At 45.7% G+C, this 22,567-nt stretch overlaps 1 protein-coding gene across 3 annotated transcripts in view; it reads right to left on the bottom strand.

Annotated features, from left to right (window-relative positions):
* The window catches only part of EPS8L2 (EPS8 like 2), a 282,798-nt gene that overhangs the window by 152,172 nt on the left and 108,059 nt on the right, over nt 1-22,567 (bottom strand). For 2 of the 3 annotated variants that reach the window (XM_033928821.1, XM_033928822.1), the window contains one exon: nt 3,074-3,138. In XM_033928821.1, the coding sequence (XP_033784712.1) occupies nt 3,074-3,138 (65 nt within the window). Of the gene's footprint in view, nt 1-3,073; nt 3,139-8,153; nt 8,227-22,567 lie in introns of all 3 variants that reach the window. The other variant, XM_033928823.1, reaches the window with a different exon arrangement.

Below are 22,567 nucleotides of genomic sequence, written 5' to 3'. Positions count from 1 at the left end.
TGAATTAATAATGCTATTTTATAAGAGATTCTTCGAGTTATAGGTACTAATGTGCTTTCTGGGCGCCAAGGAAAGGATGTGGGCTGAGATCAGACCCTGCTCAAAAAAGAACATTGAATGACTGGGGCTTAGGCGGATCAATCTTAGGCTCAAAAATAGACTGGCAGGGCTGAAGACTTGAACAGCTGCTATATGGAAGAATCCTCTCCCGGGTCTACGGCTGGACTCCATCCTGATTCTCAACATAGGAGGCCAAAACTCCCATTAGGGAGACAGCAAGTGGATCAAGACTGAACTTTCGTCCCCTAAATCCCTGTCAGGGAGAAGCTCCGCTCTCATAGAAGCAGTGCGCTGAGGGTATTTTGTGTATTTTGGCTGTGTGCATACACCTGCCAGAGCAGATTAATGAACTCTGGGGTAAAGACCTTTGTAGGCAACTCTCCTTCTCCTTTAGACGGGAGAAGACACCACTTTTTGGCTGAGCCTCTGCACCAGTTTGGCATATCCTGGGGCTCCTAGAGAAATTTTCACTTCCCTAACAGGCTCAAAACCCACATGGGATCTAAACTTGAAGTTCCTTCCTCCCCACTTTGCTTGAAATGGCATGTGGCACAAGGGTGCTCTTCTTCCACCAATCCTTCACAAATAAGGCTTGATATAGTGGTATTAGAGTCAGAGGATTCCAACCCTGGCACTTTGTAAGCAAAATGAGGTGTTTTGGAGAAGTTTGAGAACGTAGGGGGGAAAAAAAAAAAAAGTCAAGAAAGTCCAAGATGGATGTCATTGGTGAATTTTAGTGCTAGAAAAACAGCTTAAAATCACCTCAGGGCTTACCACAAATCTCAAGAGTTTAGAGGAGGGAGACTCAGACCCTAGCTATAGAGACAGTTAATAGCTTTTGAAGGTTCTCCCCTTCCCCCAATTTTTCCCACAGGCTATCACAACCTTACTCACAAAACACATGCTGGGAAAATGGTGCAGATGCTGTCTGCTTCAGCTCCTCTCATGTGTAGCTGTTTTAGGACAGGCCCTCTGACCAAGTCAAAGGGCAAGCAAACAGCAGGGGAACAGGACCCAAGCTCTATTAATCTTCAGCAGGCTGGCTGAAACATACACCTGCCAACTATAGATTTAAAATCTGTTCCTTTCCACATAGGCAGAGTAGACCATTATCAAAAAGGAACTATAATTTCACAAAAAAGACCGTGACTAGAGTGAAAAAACGTAAATTAAAAAAGAAATAAACCAATCATTCTCGCCTGCAGAAAGAGAAATTGAAGAGGGCAGCAGATTCCTGAGAGGAGGAGGAGGTTTCAAAAGCTGTGACTAACGTCTTTCTCCAGTATGCTCGCGAGAATGGACAGAGTACCCTAAGGTTCAAAAATGCCATTCCTATTGCACTGGAATATTCCTTTAACGTTATCCCAATAACTATAGTATTCACCACCCTGAGGAATATTGGCTTCAGAGTAACACAAGTAAGTCTCTCAGCCTACTCTTGCCCTGCTGTTAATCAGCTGCCTCCGACTGTCTCATTGCAGAGGAAACTCCACCTCCCATTTCTTCCTCAATTACCTTTACTACTTACCCTCTGAATCTGTTCCAGGTGTGATAGAATTTTGCAACTATTTTATCCCCGTCTCCTATATTGCCAGGCCTTTTCACGTACCCACAACTCTCAAACTATTTCCTCTAGCTTCATATGTAGCCCTCTTTCTTTGTATATAGTCTATAGAAAATGCCTTTCCCTTGTACGTCATAATATCCTGACAGATGGTTGAAAGTTTCCATCATATCCCTTGGGGTTTTTAAAAAATGTATTCTGAGGTCCGTATCACTATAAACAACCATCAGAAGTGGTATTGATTAGCAACTTAGAAAGCAATCTAGACAGAGATACTAGATTGAATAGCAATGGACAACTGATCTTCACTCTCAACCCTTTACATGGGTTCTACAGGAAATGAGTGTGGCATGCTGTAAAGCACATATAGTCAAACCTTGGTTTGCGAGCATAATTCGTTCCAGAAGCATGCTTGTAATCCAAAGCACTCATATATCAAAGTGAATTTCCCCATAGGAAATAATGGAAACTCAGACGATTCGTTCCACAACCCAAAAACTTTAATACAAAATACTATACGTACTTCTATTGCAAGACCTCACTCGTTTAGAGCAGTCACTATACTCTTGCAGCGTCAGAGAGAGAAGAACCATCGGCTCAGTTGTGATGATGTGACGCGTGTATACTGTATGTACTCGTACTGCAAGACTTTGCTTGTTTAGAACAGTCACTACATTACATTGTGCTTGTTAACCACGTAACCACAAGTTCAACACGGTTTAAAAAAGACTATTAACGATAAGCATAGTACAAATGAATTAATTAATCAGATACTTGGAAAATAGATAAGTCTTCAGCTGTGTTCTAAAATGTTTATAAGAATAAGCTGTGAGCCATAACGCTCGAAATTCTTTGTCGTGAGAGGCTGCTTGGTACGCTAGTGTATGATCAAGACATTTTTTTATTTCTACAGCCTTTGACAGAAGGAAAATTAAACAAAGGATGAGTTTTTTTGTTGTGTTTATATGAAGTTAAGGAAAATCTATTGACCAAATAAGGAGGAGCTGATCTATACAGTACATTGTAGCAGAAAGAACCCAGCTTAAACAGCACCTGAGCTTCCATAGGAAGCCAATGTAATTCACAGTCATATTCATGGTCATAATTCGTCAGGCCGTAGATCAGAGAGAGAAGAACTATCGGCTCAGTTGTGATATGTGTATACTCTAAGTACTTGTATTGCAAGACACTGCTTGTATATCAAGTTAAAATTTACTAAAATGATTTGCTTGTCTTGCAAAACACTTGCAAACCAAGTTACTTGCAATACAACTTTTTACTGTATTAATCTTGGTAAGAAGAATCCAAATAGCTGAACAATGTAATCTGCAGATAATGAAATGAAGTTTAGGAGAGAACTAGTGTTGGAGGTGCAGGAGAGAGGGGCAACCCTCATTGGAAGGGCAGCAAGTGCTGTGTGTGCTCAGTCTCTCCAGGAACAGGACTTACCTCAACGTGATACTGGGAGGTCTCATGCATGATGACATTGGAATTTGAATACTTCTTCCTTTGCTCTGCAAAAAAAGGAGACAGAATACTTTGTTAAGGGGAGAAGTATCGGGAGGACAAAGTCTCTGCACAGTCTCAAGATCCTGAAGCTAATTGCACAACTGCAATGTTCTTTGCACTATCCACCCACACTTTATAACATGGAAAACATCTTGTCACTTGCTACAAAGCCTCTCAAAGGAGCCAGATATTTGTTTCACTCTCGAAAGGGGCCTTCTGTTTATCTAATCTGCTTTTACTGAAGATCTTAAGATATTTAAAATGGCAAAACAAAAGCCAAGATATTTTGTACTGCATGATGTTTTGACAGAGAGATACTTTGAACTGCAAGAAAGAAAATTAATTTTAGCGTAATTGCTTTCGTAGTACACATCAGGAAGGGGAGTTTACACAAGGGAGGGCAATGTACAACAGGAATATATATGCTGCATGGTGATAGCATCAGACTCTTTCAGGGGCAGATGTGGCTAGATGGAACCACACCAAAGCAAACACCACAAGAAGCAGAAAACAAACTTGTTTCCAATGTGCTGCCTATAGAGAGAAGAAAATGTTTGCAATGTGGCGTCTCTGTTATAGGTTGGGCAGGGATACAGGACATGTTCATCTTCTCTTTATATTACAATACATTGCACCTCACATTTGATACCCACCTACATCAGAAGTAGATCAAGGATCAAGCCATCATAGAAAAAGAGTCTCTAAAAATTGATTTACATTATAACCAATGCATTCATAATAGCATAATCAAAATACTCATCTCAAAAAAGATATAGCGGAACTAGAAAAGGTTCATGACAAGATGATAAAGAGGAAGCAACTCCTCACATGAGAAAAGACTACAGAGGTCATGGCTCTTCAGCTTGGGAAAAAGACAGCTGTGGGGAGATAGGATTGAAGTCTGCAAAACTGTAAGTGGTAGAGAAGGAGTACAAGTGGATCAATGTCTTACAAAGACTAGGGGACATTCAATGAAGTTACAGGGAAATACTTTTAAAAGCAAGAGGAGGAAATAATTTTCACTGAGTTAAGCTCTGGAACACTTCAGAAAATGTGGTAAGAGCAGTTAACGTAGCGAATTTTAAAAAAAGGTTTGTACAAGTTCCTGTAGTTAAAGTCCAGAGTCTGCTATTGAGACAAACATAGGTGAAGCCACTTCTTGCCCTGGAATGTTGCTACTATTTGGTTTTTTGCCAGGTATTTGTGACCAGGATTGGCCACCGTGACGATGGGATACTGGGCCAGATGGACCATTGGTGTGACCCAGTATGACCATTCATTCAGTCAATTTTCTATATCATTCTCCCAGGGAATCTCAGAACACTTTACAGGAATTTATTCACTTACTCAAGAATTTTCCATTTAAAACAGTCTAAAGCAGGGGTGTCCAACCTTTTGGCTTCCCTGGGCTGCATTGGCCAAAAAGAATGTTTCTGGGGCCGCGCAAATGCTGCAGCAAGACAGAGGGAGCCGGCAAGACGGTAAACACCCGGGGGCAGCAGAGGAAAACACTGCATCGCCCTCGACCGGGGCTGCACAAAATACTTCACAGGGCCGCAGGTTGGACACCCCTGGTCTAAAGGGTTTTAAACGTTTTCCTAACCTTTCATTCAGCCAATACATATTTTCTGCCATAGTGACTCCTGACCTCCCCCCGTATTGCAGCCAGCTCCACCAGAGACAGCTCCGCTTTGCCCTGCAATATCCAGCTAAGCTTCAGGTGCATCACAACAATCAGGAGCTCTATTTCTCTACTCCTGCAGAGATCCGTACCTTTTTGGAGAACTTACCGGGTTGACTGCCCCGCGAATGCAGCGCCTGGGGTCCCGGAGGAGTCTTAGCATTCCCTCTGGCAACCGGAACTTTTCGTGACTGTTGAGTACTTCGCCCACCGAGGCATGGACTGGGGCCCCTCTCTTCTCTTTCATTCTTTTTCCTTCCTTCCCCTGTGGCCCTGCACTCTAGCACATAACACCTGGTACAGGTTGAGCCTGTTAGGCTCTTGACCCTTGCTGTTCCTATCTTTCATTTGGTTCCCTTCTTTTCTAGACTATGAGGTAGACACTTACTCTAGGGGCTGGAGGGCTGGCGAAGGCTGCGTTCAGGGCCTTGCTCCTGATAGAGAACATGCTGAGTGAGCAGGAACATCACTCTGGGCTGTTCTACCAGTCTGCCTCGCCTTCCTCCTCTCTTGGTTATTGCTTCTTTTCCCTGGTCTCGGGATCTTTCTTTCCTTTCTCTGTTTCATTTTTTCGCTTTCTCGAGTGCTATTATGTCGTTGAGATATATTAGCTATGATTTGTGCCCACCATTGCTCCCCATAGCACAAAGGCCCTTTCCACTGGAGGGGGGACCATTGTTGTTCGCGGAGGTCGCATTTGGGGCTCCTTTGGTTTATCCAATAGACTCTTTTCTTGCTGTCTTCTTTTCTTTCCCCCTTTTCTGTTTTGTAGCGGGGATTGTGTATGTGTGGGGGGGGGGGGGTGAGGAGGGGATTGGGGGATGGTGTGGGAGGGGGGTCGGCTACTTATTTGCGAAGGTTGATCTCACCTTGTCACTATGGCGGCAGCCAGGGGTTCATTGTAGTTTCTGTGTAAAGCAAATTTTTGCTGTTGTTTTCCTGGGCCAGCTAACCTGTTTTTGGATGATTCCAGATACTTTATCTGCTTGTCTATGCATTTTTGCACTATTTTGACCACAATATACTTCACTCATCTCAATCAGGATTTAGATCTTACCACAGCACGGAAACTCTACTAGCAACACTACTGGACATAGCCCGACAACACCTCAGTAAAGGACGCAGGACCCTAATTATCCAATTAGATCTCTCCGCAGCCTTTGATCTAGTTGATCATACCATACTACTCCAGATACTTGATGCAATAGGGATCTCAGGGGTGGTTTACAACTGGTTCCAAGGATACCTTAAAACAAGAACGTACAGAGTTAAGATAAACGATACGAAATCTAATATATGGTCAAATCCATGCGGAGTCCCGCAGGGATCTCCACTTTTACCCATTCTATTCAATCTCTACATCTCCTCCCTTGGTACCACTCTAGACAACCTAAATGTAACATCCTTCAGCTACGCAGACGACATAACTATTCTCCTCCCCTTCGAAACCTAAGACCACACCTCAACAGGACACCTGGAAACAATAATGGACGAAGTAGAAAAATGGATGACAAACCACAAATTAAAACTAAACTCGGACAAAACCAAATTCTTAATGCTTGAAACGGACAAAAACCCATCCATAACAGACCTGGAAATTAAAGCAATCAAATACCCAATCCAAACCTCCCTCAAAATCCTGGGAGTGCTGATAGATAGATGCTGCACTATGCAGGCTCAAATCAACAAAACTACCCAAAAAGCATTCTTCACAATGCGCAACTTAAGAAAAATAAGGAAATTCTTCGACAAACAACACTACAGGATCATTGTTCAATCCCTGGTACTAGGACTTGTGGACTACTGCAATATCCTATATCTACCATGTCCTACAAACATGATCAAAAAACTACAGACCATTCAGAACACAGCTCTCAGACTAATCTACTCCCTCGGAAAATATGACCACATCACCAACGCCTACCTAGACTCACATTGGCTACCGATTAGAGCCAGAATTCAATTCAAACTATACTGTCTAATCTTCAAAGTATTCAACGGTACTGCACCTGCCTATCTAAACGATCGCCTAAACCGTAACCTTCCACCCAGAATAAGAAGAACACTGACACCATTCTCATACCCACCACTCAACGGCACTCATCGTAAAAAGCTTTATGATAACCTCATAGCAACGCATGCAGCAAAACTCGAACCCTCCATCACCAGATTGTTAACCTCAACATCTGACTTCAAAGCTTTCCGTAAAGAAATCAAAACGCTGCTATTCAAAAAGTATATACAATCTACCTAATCTCCCTCTCCTCTTCCACTTACACCGACCAGGTTTTGCTCACTCCCTGGCACCTTACCCTCAATCGACAAAAAAACAAACAAAAAAACAAACAAAACAAAACCTGGAACCTAATTTCATCCTACCGAAACTGATTACCTAACAACGCATGGAAACAGACTATTGATATGTAATGTAATATAACTTGATCTATCTTCCAATGTTACTAAGTCTACACTCATTCTGTTATTAAGTCTTACCCTCAATCTGTTTTCTCCAATGTCATGTACCCTCCTGGAAATGTCCAGCTTTCTTCTTATGTAATCCGCTTTGAACCACAAGGTACAAGCGGAATAAAAATCACTAATGTAATGTAATGTAATTTTGCTGAACCCCCTCCCTCTTTGGGGTCCATAGGAAGGATGGGGACTTAGTTCTTTGTCATGGGGGTTCTTCTTCTTGGGATCTTCCTGGTGCACGAGAGGGTAGTTTCCAGCCTAGTTGGGGGATTGGAGCAGATGTGAATGCTGTGGAAGGGAAGGGAAATGGGTAGCTGGGCAGGGGGAGGGGGGGTTTAAATGGGGATCGGTGAGGAGAAGTAGGTGATTGAAGATTATGTATGGGCAGGGGTCTCTTTTTCCCTATGGTTAGGTAGTCTTGCATTGCTTCGGAGCGGAGTGGGGAGAGTTTTGGGGGCTACGGTGGGACCCTTTTCGTCTGACATCTTTTAGCTTAGGGTTCGGGAGAGAGGCTGGTTGGCTGTGTGTATGAAGCCCTTTTTGGGTACAGGGACTTGGAAGGATGGGGGAGGCCTTTCTGGGAGGGGGGTGGGGGGATGGGAAGAATGTTTGTAATATGGTTGTGGATGATTGTGGAGTGGAGTGTACGACTGCAGGGGGGAGGGTTCTAGCAGAAGGGGGACTGAGGGAGCGCAGTTCTATCCTGGAGACGGGTCTAGCTGGGGGGCCTGGTCTCTGGGTTTTTTCTTCTTTTTCTCTTGGATACAGTGGTGGCTGTTTCTGCTCTGTAGCTATGGTTAATTTGACTGTCACGACCCTTAATGTTGATGGCATACATTTTCCAATCAAACGTCAGAAAATCCTTACTTGGCTTAGGAAACAGCGGGTTGACATAGCCTTCCTCCAGGAGACCCATCTGACCAGTGTTGAACATGAGAAGCTGCGGAGAGAGTGGGTGGGAGATGTGAGCTACTCTTCTTACAATGGCAGACAGAGAGGGGTGACCATATTAGTACATAAACAGATCCCTCTTCACATCCACAAGACCATTCAGGACAAGGAGCGTTGCTACATAATAGTCTTGGGGGAACTATGGGGATCTCAGCTCCTTTTTTGTAACCTCTATGCCCCGAATGTTTATAGTCATAGCTTTTACTCTGGGCTACTGGGTATTCTGGCGCAATATCCCACGTATCAATTGATAATAGGGGGGGGGGGGATTTCAATTTCTTAGCTGATCCTGCAGTGGATTGCTCTCCTGCTAAGCCGCCCACTCGGACCTCCTGTCAAGGGGTTAATTTTTTGTGTGATCATCTGGCAATGGTGGATGTGTTGAGAACCCTTCACCCATTTGACAGGGAATACACGTTCTACTCTAACCCTCATTCTATGTATTCACGCTTGGATTATGTTTTGGTGTCCCATATGCTTTTTGTACGGGTGGATAAAGTCACTATAGAGGACACTTAACTTTCGGATCATTCGGCAGTGGTGCTTGTTCTAGGGGGTCACGAACCAGATGGGGGATAGGACCTGGAGGTTTCCAGCTGCTTTATACACTGATAAGGATTTTAAGGCATATTTGCGGTCCTGTTGGTTGGATTACGACTCGTACAATAACACTTCCGATGTGGACCCAGCAGTGTTTTGGGATGCTTCTAAGGCGGTGTTGAGGGAGGTCACATCATCCAATATGTCTCCACCAAACGGAAGCAACAGGGGGAGAAACTTATGGCTCTCTCAGGGCAGCTGAAGACATTGTGCAAAAAGCATTGGGTGGATTGCGCAGGGGAGGATGATCACAAATTAAATCTCTTTGTCAGATTAATGAGATCTTGGATCTCCGTGCCCGCCAGAATATTTTCTATCAGAAATTCCGTCTCTATCAGTGTGTGTGTGTGTGTGGGGGGGGGGGGGGGGGGGGGTAAGGCAAGCAAATTTCTTGCTAATTTGGTACGGCCTTTTAGGAAAAAACAAATTATTAAGTTGGTGAAGAATACTTGGGGTGACTGCTTTACGCGGGAGGCTCAAATTTGAGATCAATTCGTGGAGTTTTATAGTGCTCTTTATGTGCGGAGAGATTTCACGGAGGCAGAGAGGGATCACTTTTTTCAGGATCTTAATCTCCCGCGGATTTCTGTGGTGCAGGCGGAACAGCTGAATAATCCTATAACCCTGGAGGAAGTTCGTCAGGGGATCAAGAAATTGAAGCTCACAAAGTCTCTGGAACCCGATGGATTTGGCCCGGAATACTATAAACTTTTGCCTGATCTCCTTGCGCAGCCTCTGGGGAATTATTTCAACTTCCTATCCACGACCACTTCAGGCGTCCGCGATAATCTAGCTCATATCACACTGCTCCCAAAACCGGGGAAGGATCCCACGCAAGTGGGCTCCTATTGTCCGATATCGTTACTCAATCAGGATGTTAAGCTGCTGGATTCTATCTTGGCAGCTCGGTTGAATTTGTTCTTACCTAAGCTTATAGTGGGTGATCAGGTGGGCTTTGTTCTCCAACGATATGCTTCCATGAATCTTATTAAAGCGATGACAGCAATTCACGAACATCGGAGTGGAGGAGGTACGTCAGCGATCGTAGGGCTTGACATGGAAAAGGCCTTTGATAGCATTTCCTGGCAGTATCTTTTTTGGGTGTTAGGGGAATTTGGCTTAGATGGGAAGTTCCTTACTTGGATACAGGGTCTTTACACTATGCCTCGGGCACATCTAATCATCAATGGTGGCCTTTCGCCTTCTTTTCCGCTCTGTCGGGGGACGCATCAGGGTTGTCCCCTCTCTCCCTTATTATTTGTTCTTGCTATTGAACTGCTTGCTATCAAGTAACAAAGTAGATGACGGCAGATAAAGACCCGAATGGTCCATCAAGATTCGAACTAGTCCTGAGTTGTGTGGAATTCTTATAGGGAGGGAGGAGTGTCTTATCACCCTCTTTGCGGACGATATCCTGCTCTTTTTGGACCAGGCCCCCTTTCATCTACCGGTTGCGTTGTGTCTGGTGGCTGAATTTGGCAACCTCTCGGGCCTCAAAGTGAATTGCAGGAAGTCTGAACTACTGACATTGACAGGGCTGGGGTGGGAACCTTGGCATGATGGGTTACCGATTCCTCCTGTGCGTAAACTGATGCGCTACCTTGGTATTTACCTGCATGCGGACCCAAAGGTTATGTATCAGTGCAATGTCTTGGCTGCTATAGACAAAATTAAGGCTCTTTGTACCGCCTGGCGAGACCTCCCGCTGTCCCTTTTGGGGAGGGCGGCACTGATTAAAATGATCTTTCTGCCCAAACTCTTATATTACATTACATTATATTACATTAGTGATTTCTATTCTGCCATTACCTTGCGGTTCAAGGCGGATTACATCCAAACTAAAAACAAGAATGTCCCTTGCAAACGATTCCTTTCTGGGTGCTCCAGCGCAATATCAGGAAACTTTGTTTACTTTTCTCTGCCTTTTTATGGTGCCATCGAGCGGCACGTATTGCCTATGTAAAGTTGTCCCGTTTTAAGCAGTAAGGGGGTCTGAGTCTCCCCGACGTCCGCGCATATGTGGTAGCTCTTTTGCACTTTGTCCACGAGGGGGTGACTAGGGTGGCTTGATTTTCTCCTCCCGGGTGGATGGTGAGATAGTGTGCACCCTATACCTTTATGAATCTCTTGCACATGTCAGGAGGTGGGGGAGATGCCCTACCTTCCAAATTACGTTTTTTGCGCCCTTTCTGTTTGGCGTGGTGGTGGTGGCGTCGGGCGCAGGCTTGGTCACCTATGGCCTCACCATTCTTACAACTCTGGGGTAATCCTAATTTCGAGCCGGGCCTGTGTTGTTCACCGTTTGCTAATTGGGCTTCTAAGGAGGTTTCTTCTCTCTACCATCTGGTCGATGGGGACTCGGGGGTCTTTGTTTCGTTCACTCACCTTAAGGAACAGAGGGGAATCCCCAATCACCATTTCTTTGCCTATTTACAAGTCAGGCATTACTACCAGGGCCTTCATCAACAGTATGGGGAAGCATGGACGTGTGGACTTCTAGACGCGTATTTGTTTAGTGTACCAGCCTCGCAGGGCTCTCTCTCGGTCTGGTACCGGGTGGTTCACTCCTCCAAATCTCAGGGACAATTGGCCATCTTGCAAGACAAGTGGAATAGGGACTTAGTTACTCAGTACAGCCCTGAAACATTTTTGGAGCTTTTCCACACATTATATGCTTTTGCGAAATTGGCGGCTTGGCAGGAGACCCAATTTAAGATCCTCCATAGGGCTTACATTACTAAAGCTAGGGGGGCCCGCATGGGTTTGTGGGAAGAGTCTTTGTGTACCAAATGTAGGGGGGCTGCTGGAACTCTTTTACATTCATTCCTGTAATGTCCTGAACTGTTCATTTGGAACTCCTCCTTTGCGCAGCTTCAATTAGTCTTACAGTGTGACTTAGAGTGGGACTACAAAACATTACTTCTCGGCGATCAGGATCTCCTGGAGGAACAGGATCTCACTGTCCCCCAGAGGCGCTTCATTTATTTGACGTTATTGACGGTCAAACGAACAATTTTACAATATTGGATTCAAGAGGGGTCTATTCCTTTGGACTGTTGGATGAAGGATCACATGGAAGATTCATGCAAGCAGAGAGGGCGAAGACTGGCGGGGACCCTGGAAGAGAAGGACTGAACCACGCAGAGGATACAGATTTGAGACCAGTGAGGAAGCTGAAGAAAGAGAAATCTGCAGTCGTTGTGGGAGACTCAATCCTGAGAGAAGTGGACAGTCACGTAGCAGGAGGGAGAGAGGATCGGCTAGTGACCTGTCTCCCAGGAGCAAGAACAAAGGACATCACCGACAGAATCGAGAGGATCCTGGATGGCGCGGAAACAGAAGAGACAGCAGTGATAATCCACGTGGGAACAAATGATGTCAACAGGAGAAATTACAGCAGGACTACGCTAATTGAACAGTTCAAGATCCTTGGAAGGAAACTGAAGCTGAGGACACAGAAGATAGCATTCTCAGAGATTCTGCCAGTACCGAGGGCAGACGTGAAGAGGCAGACCGAGCTACAAGCAATAAACGCTTGGTTGAGGAGATGGTGCGAAGAAGAAGGATTCCTTTTTGTAAGAAACTGGACAACTTTTTGGGGGAAGAACAAGCTTAGAAACATAGAAAGTGACGGCAGATAAGGGCCAAGGCCCACCAAGTCTGCCCACACCAATGACCCTCCCTACCTCCCTTTGCGAAGAGATCCCACCTTTCGATCCCATTTAGCTTTAAAATCAGGCACACTGCTGGCCTCAATCACCTGCATCGGAAGACCATTCCATCGATCCACCACCCTCTCGGTGAAGAAGTATTTCCTGGTGTCACCATGCAATGTCCCTCCCCTGATTTTCCATGGATGCCCTCGTGTTGACGTGGGTTCCTTGAAGAAGAAGATATCCTCCCCCACCTCGATACGGCGCGTGAGGTACTTGAATGTCTCGATCATGTCCCCCCTCTCCCTGCGTTCCTCTAGGGAGTAGAGCTGCAATTTATTCAGCCGTTCCTCATACGGGAGATCCCTGAGCCCCGTGACCATCCGTGTGGCCATTCGCTGGACCGATTCAAGTCTCCGCACATCTTTGCGGTAATGTGGTCTCCAGAATTGTACACAGTATTCCAGATGGGGTCTCACCATGGACCTATATAATGGCATTATGACTTCGGGCTTACGGCTAACGAAACTCCTTCGTATGCAACCCATGATTTGTCTGGCTTTAGATGAAGCTTTCTCCACCTGAGTTGCAGTCTTCATGTCCTCACTGATGATTACCCCTAAGTCTCGTTCCGCTACAGTTCTCTCTAGGATCTCACCATTAAGAGTGTAAGTCTTACATGGATTTTTGTTGCCAAGGTGCATGACCTTGCATTTTTTGGCATTGAAGTTTAGTTGCCAGGTCCTGGACCAATTCTCCAGTAGGAGGAGGTCGTGTGCCATACTATCGGTCTTGGATTTGTTGTCAGGTCCTGTTGTGTTCTTGTCCACTATATTGCATAATTTGGCATCATCGGCGAATAACGTTAATTTACCCTGAAGCCCCTCAGCCAAGTCCCTTATGAAGATGTTGAACAAGATTGGGCCCAAGCTCTTCAAGAGGGACGGACTACACCTGAGCAAGGCAGGAACGAGACTGCTAGCAAACAACGTCAAGAGAGGAATTGAGCAGGCTTTAAACTGAGAAGAAGGGGGAAGCCGATAGTCGACCTGACGTCGACGGTTCGGACAAGAGTATCCAAAGAAGATACTGAGCGGGAAAAATGCTGGGAACAGGCAAGAGACGAACAACAGAAGCTGTTGACCAACAAAAAGGGCAAACAGATAAAATTAGAGGAACAGGAGAGATCAGGAAATCAGGTTGCAGACGAAAAAGATACACCAAAAAATTAGGAAGAAAGGAACAGAAAAGATACACCAAAAAATGAGGAAGAAAGGAACAGAAATGAGGGACTGGCAGCCCAACTAGGGGATGGTAAGAGGAGCAAAACACATGTAAAACCAGCAGAGAAAAGAAAAGACCAGGACTTAAATTGCTTGTACGCTAATGCAAGGAGCCTAAAGACCAAAATGGGAGAATTAGAAGCCATAGCCAAAAAAGAAAACCTAGACATCATTGGAATCACGGAAACATGGTGGAATGAGGATAACCAATGGGACGTAGTGCTGCCAGGGTACAAACTCTATAGAAGAGACAGGACCCACAAGAAGGGTGGAGGAATAGCACTATACATAAAAGACTCCATTCCCTCGTCCGGGGTGGATATAGAACCAAAGGCGGAAGGACTGGAGTCATTATGGGTCAAATTACCAGGAAAAAGTGGCCTTGACATAAGATTGGGTTTATACTATCGTCCACCTGGACAAACGGAAGCAAACGACAAAGATCTGGCAGCAGAATTGAGGCGGGAAGGCAACAACAGGAATGTGACAGTAATGGGAGATTTTAACTACCCCGGAATAAACTGGAATATTGGAAACTCAAACTGTGCGAGGGAAACAGAATTCTTAGAGGCTGTGAGGGACTGCTTTATGGATCAGCTTGTCAAGGAACCAACAAGAGGATATGCCACTCTTGACCTAATCCTCAACGGAATAGGGGGACCTGCAAAAGAAGTGGAAGTAGTAGGACCACTAGGAAACAGCGATCACAACATGATCCAGTACAAATTAGGAGTAAGTACAGCAAAAGGGAAGAGAACCACAGTGACAACTTTCAACTTCAAGAAAGGGAACTATGATGCTATGAGAGCAATGGTAAGAAAAAAACTTAGAAACAGCTCAAGGAAAACAGAAACTGTAGAGCAAGCCTGGTCTCTATTCAAGGGCACAGTGCAAGAAGCACAACATATGTACATCCCCAGATTTAGAAAAGGGTGCAAAAAAAACCGAACAAAAGACCCCGCATGGATAAACAATGAGGTGAAGAAAGCGATAGGAGACAAGAAAAAATCATTCCGAAAATGGAAAAAGGACCAAACTGGGGAAAACTGGAATAAACACAGGAAACGCCAAAGAGAATGTCATCAAGTGGTTAGGAGAGCGAAAAGAGAATACGAAGAGAGACTGGCCAGGGAGGCAAAAAACTTCAAATCATTCTTCAGATATGTTAAGGGGAAGAAACCGGCGAGGGAGGAAGTAGGACCGTTGGATGATGGAGACAAAAAGGGAGTGATAAAGGAGCAAAAAGAGGTAGCCGACAGGTTAAACAAATTCTTCTCATCAGTCTTCACAAGCGAGGACACATCCAGTGTACCGGAACCTGAAGTGATCTTCCATGGTGACCAAGAAGAAAAACTGTCAGCAATAGAGGTGAGCCATGAGGAGGTCCTCCAACAGATAGATAGATTGAAAAGCGACAAATCCCCAGGCCCGGACGGAATCCACCCTAGGGTACTAAAAGAATTAAGAAATGAGATAGCGGGAATACTCCAACGAGTTTGCAACCTATCCTTGAAAACTGGAGAGATTCCGGAGGACTGGAAGATAGCAAATGTTACACCTATCTTTAAAAAGGGCTCAAGAGGAGACCCGGGAAACTATAGGCCGGTAAGTTTGACATCGGTTCCAGGCAAGATGGTAGAAGCACTGATAAAGGACAGCATCTGTGAGCACATCGAAAAAAATGGGCTGATGAAAGCGAGCCAACATGGCTTCTGCAAGGGAAGATCGTGCCAAACAAACTTACTGCACTTCTTTGAGGGGGTAAACAGCCAGTTGGACAAAGGGGAACCTGTAGACATCATTTACCTTGACTTCCAAAAGGCCTTTGACAAGGTACCCCATGAGCGGCTACTTAGGAAGCTGTGGAACCACGGGGTGGAAGGGGACGTACACAGATGGATCAAACACTGGTTGGCAGGCAGGAGACAGAGGGTTGGAGTGAAGGGTCACTACTCGGGCTGGAGGAAAGTCACGAGCGGAGTTCCGCAGGGGTCTGTACTTGGACCGCTGCTGTTCAATATATTTATAAATGACCTGGAAACGGGGACGAATTGTGAAGTTATAAAATTTGCGGACGACACTAAACTCTGTAGAAGGGTTAGAACTACGGAAGAGTGTGAGGACCTACAAAGGGAGAAAAAACCCGATGTTCAGCTACCAAATGGGGGGATTAGTATTAGAGGAAAGTAACCTTGAAAGAGATTTGGGTGTACTGGTGGATACAACAATGAAGTCAACGGCGCAATGCGCAGCAGCCGCGAAGAAGGCAAACAGAATGTTGGGTATTATTAAAAATGGTATTACGACCAGAACAAAAGAAGTCATCCTGCCGTTGTATCGGGCAATGGTGCGCCCGCACCTGGAGTACTGTGTTCAGTATTGGTCACCATACCTTAAGAAGGATATGGCAATACTTGAGAGGGTCCAGAGGAGAGCGACACGAATGATTAAGGGCATGGAAAACCTTTCATACACTGAAAGATTGGAGAGGCTGGAGCTCTTCTCCCTGGAAAAGCGGAGACTCAGAGGAGACATGATAGAAACCTACAAGATCATGAAGGGCATAGAGAAAGTAGAGAGAGATAGATTCTTCAAATTTTCAAAACATAAAAGAACAAGAGGGCATTCGGAAAAATTGGAAGGGGATAGATTCAAAACAAATGCTAGGAAGTTTTTCTTTACTCAGCGGGTGGTGGATACCTGGAATGCGCTTCCAGAGGACGTAATAGGGCAGAGTACGGTACTGGGGTTTAAGAAAGGATTGGACAATTTCCTGTTGGAAAAGGGGATAGAGGGGTATAGATAGAGGATTACTGCACAGGTCCTGGACCTGTTGGGCCGCCGCGTGAGCGGACTGCTGGGCGCGATGGACCTCGGGTCTGACCCGGCAGAGGCATTGCTTATGTTCTTATGGATCAATCAGATGATCAAACTGGCCCGCTTTGAAATCTGTTATCATAAATGCTCAACCAACCCTGAGATCAGGGCCTATTTGGCCTTGTGGCCGGTGTTCCTTCAGTTGCCTCTGGTTTCCCGATTTGGGGGGTAGGGAGAGGGGTGTGTGATTGTGGTGGGTGACTGGAGTGTGCCTGTTTGGGTGTTTGGCTTGGGTGGCATGCAGTGTTCCCTCTAAGCGGGCGGGTGTTGTGAGCAAACTTTTTTCACTGTGAGCTAAAAATATCGGGCGCCAGCAAGTTATGAGCCAAATAAATATGTTGCTTTCTACCACAGAACTTCCTTACGTTTGTATGGAATCTATCCCCTTTCAACTTTAGAGAGTGCCCTCTCGTTCTCCCTGCCTTAGCTACTAAGTCTATTCCCTTCAGTACCTTGAATGTTTCTATCATGTCCCCTCTCAATCTCCTCTGCTCAAGGGAGAAGAGGCCCAGTTTCTCTAATCTTTCGCTGTACGGCAACTCCTCCAGCCCCTTAACCATTTTAGTTGCTCTTCTCTGGATCCTTTCGAGTAGTACCGTGTCCTTCTTAAAGTACCAGTGCTGGACGCAGTACTCCAGGTGAGGGCGTACCATGGCCCGGTAAAGCAGCATGATAACCTTCTCTGTCTCTTCAGTCCAGCATCTGCCCCTTCCATTCACTGTCTGTCTTTCCCTGCCATCTCTCCTCCTGCCCCCCCCCCACCCCCCAATTTGGTCTAGCATCCATCATCTTCCTTCTGTTCCCCTCATGGTCTGGCATCTCTATCCTTCCCTCCCCCCTGTGGTTTTTAGCATATCTCTCTTCTCATTTCCTCCACTCAGATCTGATCATTCTCTGCTCTCTCTTCCCTTTTCTTCTCTGGTCTTCCTTCTCTATTTTCTGCCTCCATCTAAATTAAATTCTTTCTTACTATTTAGTCCCGTTTCCCTCTTTTCACTGTGTCTACACACAGCTTGTCACCCCTTTCCCTCACCCCTCCATTATCTTACTATTTTCTTCCCCCTTTATTTATCTCCTCCTTCCATCCAGTATGTGTTCTTTCCCCACTTCCATTCAGCATCTGCTCTCCCTTCTCAACTGACATCCATCTGCCTTCTGCTCTCTCTCCCTTCTTCTCACTTCCATCATCTGTCCCCTTCTCTCTCTCTCTCATCTCCTCCATTCCATCATCTGCCCCTTCTCTCTCTCTCTCTCCCCCCCCCCCCCCAACTTCCATCATCTGCCCCCCTTCCCCTCACCTTTGTGGGTCACTTTCTTTCCCCTGAGGGTGGCTCATGTCACAGGGGAAGCTTTGGCCGAGCAGAACCGCTTGATTGACAGTGGAACTTACTTGATTGATGTCGATGCTGGGGCCCGTTGCCGTTTGAAGGAAAAAAAAAAAGGTGGCAAAAAGGAACCTGTAAAGGCGAGAGGAAGGGAAACCTCCAGGACAGCTGCTTTTTGCCCTCCTTCAGCGGCCCAAGAGTTCAGACCAGCAGCGGCAGCTCTGTATGCTTTTAACTTCGGCACAGAGCTGCCCCTAATCAATAGTTTAGCGCGGTTTCATGAGGCAGCCTCGGGGCCTTTGATAGCCGGCCCGCTTCGATGATGCGATGTGGGCCGGCCTAGCAAAGGCCCCGAGGCTGCCTTATGAAACCGCGCTAAACTATTGATTAGGGGCAGCTCTGTGCCGAAGTTAAAAGCATACACAGCTGCCGCTGCTGGTCTGGAGGTGCGGAGACAAGGCAGGAGGCAAACGCGGTGGAAGGCAGGAGTCCCGGCGAAGGCAGGAGTCCCGGCACAGCGACTGCAACAGGAAGTTGCAAGTCAGCTGACGCCGGCCTTTCGTTGCGGCGGGGACCGAATCCTTCGCGGACCGGCAAGATTTTGTTTGCGGACCGGCGGTTGAAGAACTGTGCTCTACACTGTGTGCGCTGTGACGAGAAACTTGTGCGCTGCGAGGTAATATTTTGTGCGTGAGCGCACCCCAGCGCAGCTTAGCGGGAACACTGGTTGGCATGGTGTGTCTATCTTTCTGCGTGTTGCTGTAGGGGGTAGGCAAGCCATGTTTTTTCCACTTGCAAAATATGGAGTTGCTGGGGGAGACGGGCTATTTTTGTTCTTGAATGGTCTTGTATCCTCTTGCTGTATTAAGTTTCTTGGTGATGATCGATGTAATCTTCCTTAGCTTGATATTGTGTGCTTGCTGGTATTATGCACCATGTCTGTTTCTCTTGTTGACTCGTTAATAAAAATGATTTAAAAAAAAAAAAAAATTTAAAAACTCAAACTGGGCTAGATCTATCACGGTGAACAAGAAATAGATTCACATGAGGCTACGACGAGTACCGTACTACTCTTTTCTTCTTCACTTCTGTCCAATCCCCGGCTATGTAGAAAACAAGAGAGACTAACAACTGGGCTTTGTCTCTGGAATATTGACTTTCCTTAGGCTGTAGAAACTTGTAGAGTGACATTCTTGGTGTCTTGGATACTTCAGTAAATAAAGCACTGTTGTATCAGTACACTTTACAAGACCACTTTCATTTAACTGCCTATTGAAGGTAATGCATAGGGAATTAAGTGTATGCCTTTTTCAGCTGTAGAAAAAGGCTAGTTACATTCAGGCATAGTAGGTACGTTTCTTTCTCCACAGCCTTACAGTCTAGGGGGTGAATATTAGGCCTATGGTTAGTGTTTGTTTGTTTTTCCTATCCTAACTTTATCCACTTAGCCCCCCCCCCTTTTTTTTTTTTTTTTTAAACCCACAGTGCATTACTTATTCTACTGCCAAAAAGCTTCTTGTTAGCTGCCATCGACTCATGTTCAAGTCCTGGCAACTTGACGAATTACAGATCTAAAAAGAAATCACTTTTGTGTTAGTCCAGCAAGGTCCTCCGGTGTCATCCCCAATGTTATTTTCAATGTGTCCACCTTCTTCGCCTTCTTTCTTCTATCTTCCCAAACATGGTTCTTCAGTAATTTCACTCTTCTGATGGTGTAATCAAAATTAAGACAGTAGTAACTTCATCATTTGGGCTTTGAGTGATATAGCCAGTTTGATCTCTTCCAAAATTGATTTGTTAGTTCTTGTGGCTGTCCACAGCATGCATAAAATCCTTCTCCAGCACCAAAGCTCAAATGAGTCAATTTGACAAACTGAACAGTAGCAAATTGCCTGGACCAGACAGTCTACATCCCAGAGTGCTGATAGAATTGAAAAATAAGCTTGCAGAGCTATTGTTAACATAACATAAGAACATAAGCAATGCCTCTGCTGGGTCAGACCTGAGGTCTATCGTGCCCAGCAATCTGCTCACGTGGCGGCCCAACAGGTCCAGAACCTGTGCAGTAATCCTCTATCTATACCCCTCTATCCCCTTTTCCAGCAGGAAATTGTCCAATCCTTTCTTGAACCCCAGTACCGTACTCTGCCCTATTACGCTCTCTGGAAGCACATTCCAGGTGTCCACAACATGTTGGGTAAAGAAGACCTTCCTAGCATTCGTTTTGAATCTGTCCCCTTTCAACTTTTCTGAATACCCTCTTGTTCTTTTATTATTCAAAAATTTGAAGAATCTGTCCCTCTCTACTCTCTCCATGCCCTTCATGATCTTGTAAGTCTCTATCATATCCCTTCTAAGTCTCCTCTTCTCCAGGGAAAAGAGACCCAGTTTCTCCAATCTCTCAGCGTATGAAAGGTTTTTCATCCCCTTTATCAGATGCAGCGCTCTCCTCTGAACCCTCTCGAGTAACGCCATGTCCTTCTTAAGGTACGGTGACCAATATTGGACGCAGTATTCCAGATGCGGACGCACCATCGCCCGATACAATGGCAGGATAACTTTTTTCATTCTGGTTGTAATACCCTTCTTGATTATGCCTAGCATTCTGTTTGCCTTCTTAGCGGCCGCTGAGCACTGTGCCGTCGGCTTCATTGTCATGTCCACCATTACCCCCAAGTCCCTTTCTTGGGGACTCTCATTTAATAACATCCCTCTCATCGTATAGTTGTAAAGTATTACATGTGGGAAACAGAAACCCGAGGTACATTTCTCAACGTTGAACTTCATCTGCCATCTCGTCCCCATTCCCCTAGTTTGTTCAAGTCCCTTTGCAATTCTTTGCAGTCCTCTTTAGTCCGAACTCCACTAAATAGTTTGGTGTCATCGGCAAATTTTATTATCTCACACTTCGTCCCTGTTTGTAGATCATTTATGAATACAGTGGTGCCTCACACAACGAACTTAATTGGTTCCAGGAGCAAGTTTGTTATGTGAAACGTTCGTTATGTGAAACGCGTTTTCCCATAGGAATACATGTAAAAAAAAAAAATTCGTTCTGCAGCATAAAATATGCTAAGATGACATAAAAAAGATAAATTTTTTGTTATTATTTTTATTTAGATACATCTAAAAACATACATCTCCCTGTCCTTTTACTTCCACTATCTTCCTATCCCATCTCTATTCCCTTTTGTCCCTCTCCCCATGATCAATCATCTCACCACCTCTCTCTGCCCTCACCCTCAGGGTTCAAGATTGCTTCCACTCTTTTTCCTGTTGTTCTCTCTGCCTGTCACCCTATGATTTAGCATCCCTTCTGCCCTTGTCCAATATTTCCCCTTCTCTCCCTCCCTCTCATCCCCTGCTCCAACATGTGCTTTCAGCGGCCTTCTCCCCCCTTAAGCGTCTTTTCTTCTCCACTCCACCTTTCCTCCCTCCCTGCCTCCACCTTTGTGGCGCTTTTGCACCCGACCGACAACAGAACAGGCCCGGTCGGACAAATCTCCCTGTCCTGTAGCCGCGAATCTAAATTACCTTCTTACAGCAGCTGGATTATTGAAGCTGCTGTAAGAGGTAATTTAGATTCGCGGCTACAGGGCAGGGAGGTTTGTCGGCCGGGCCTGTTGTCGGTCGATCGGGGGACCTGACCAGCTGTGCACATTCTTCGGGGCGGACCGCCCCCTCCCCCCTCTTTCATTCGCCATTGCCTTCTTCCTACCTGCCCTGTCGCAGCCGCACACAGCCGACCGGAAGTCTTCCTGATGTCAGCGCTGACGTCGGAGGAAGGGAGGGCTTTGCTTAAGCCCTCCCTCCGACGTCAGCGCTGACATCGGGAAGATTTCCGTTCGGCTGTGTGCTGCGACAGGGCAGGTAAGGAGAAGGAGACTACCCTCAACCAACCCCGCTGCGATCCAACCCCGCAGGAACCCCGGAAGGATGCAGCTCGGGCGACTTCGTTGTGTGAAACGAAGTACGTTATACGGATCACGACATAAAGTTCGTTGTGCGCAGCGTCCGCTGTGCGAGGCGACCGTTATGCGAGGCACCACTGTATATTAAATAGCAGCGGCCCGAGCACCGAGCCCTGCAGGACCCCACTCGTGACCCTCCTCCAGTCCGAGTAGTAGCTCTTCACTCCTACCCTCTGTTTCCTACCCGCCAACCAGTTTCTGATCCATCTATGTACGTCTCCTTCCATCCCATGGTTCTTCAGTTTCCGGAGTAGGCATTCATGGGGCACCTTGTCAAAGGCTTTTTGGACATCTAGATATATGATGTCTATGGGGTCTCCTTTGTCCATCTGTTTGTTTATTCCTTCGAAGAAGTGCAATAAGTTTGTTAGTAATTTGTAATTTTTCTTTAAAACCCAGCATATTGTATCTTTCAACTTGGACCACTGTTTTTCAACTTCTCTTATGTCTTCCCATCCAATCAGCTCTTTCTTCAGGTACTCTCCCATGCTACTAAAGTCCGTATGTTTGAAATGCAGGACTTTGAATTGTGTGGTCATCCTCCACTTTGTCTGCTTTATCGAACCAAACCGTATGATGATCGTTACTTCCCAGGTGGGCCCCCACTCGGACATAAGAACA

The sequence above is a fragment of the Geotrypetes seraphini genome, chromosome 19 (assembly GCF_902459505.1).
Source record: "Geotrypetes seraphini chromosome 19, aGeoSer1.1, whole genome shotgun sequence".
NCBI classification, from domain to species: domain Eukaryota; kingdom Metazoa; phylum Chordata; class Amphibia; order Gymnophiona; family Dermophiidae; genus Geotrypetes; species Geotrypetes seraphini.
The sequence above is the reverse complement of the archived record's forward strand: the minus strand, read 5'-3'. Positions and strand labels throughout refer to the sequence as shown.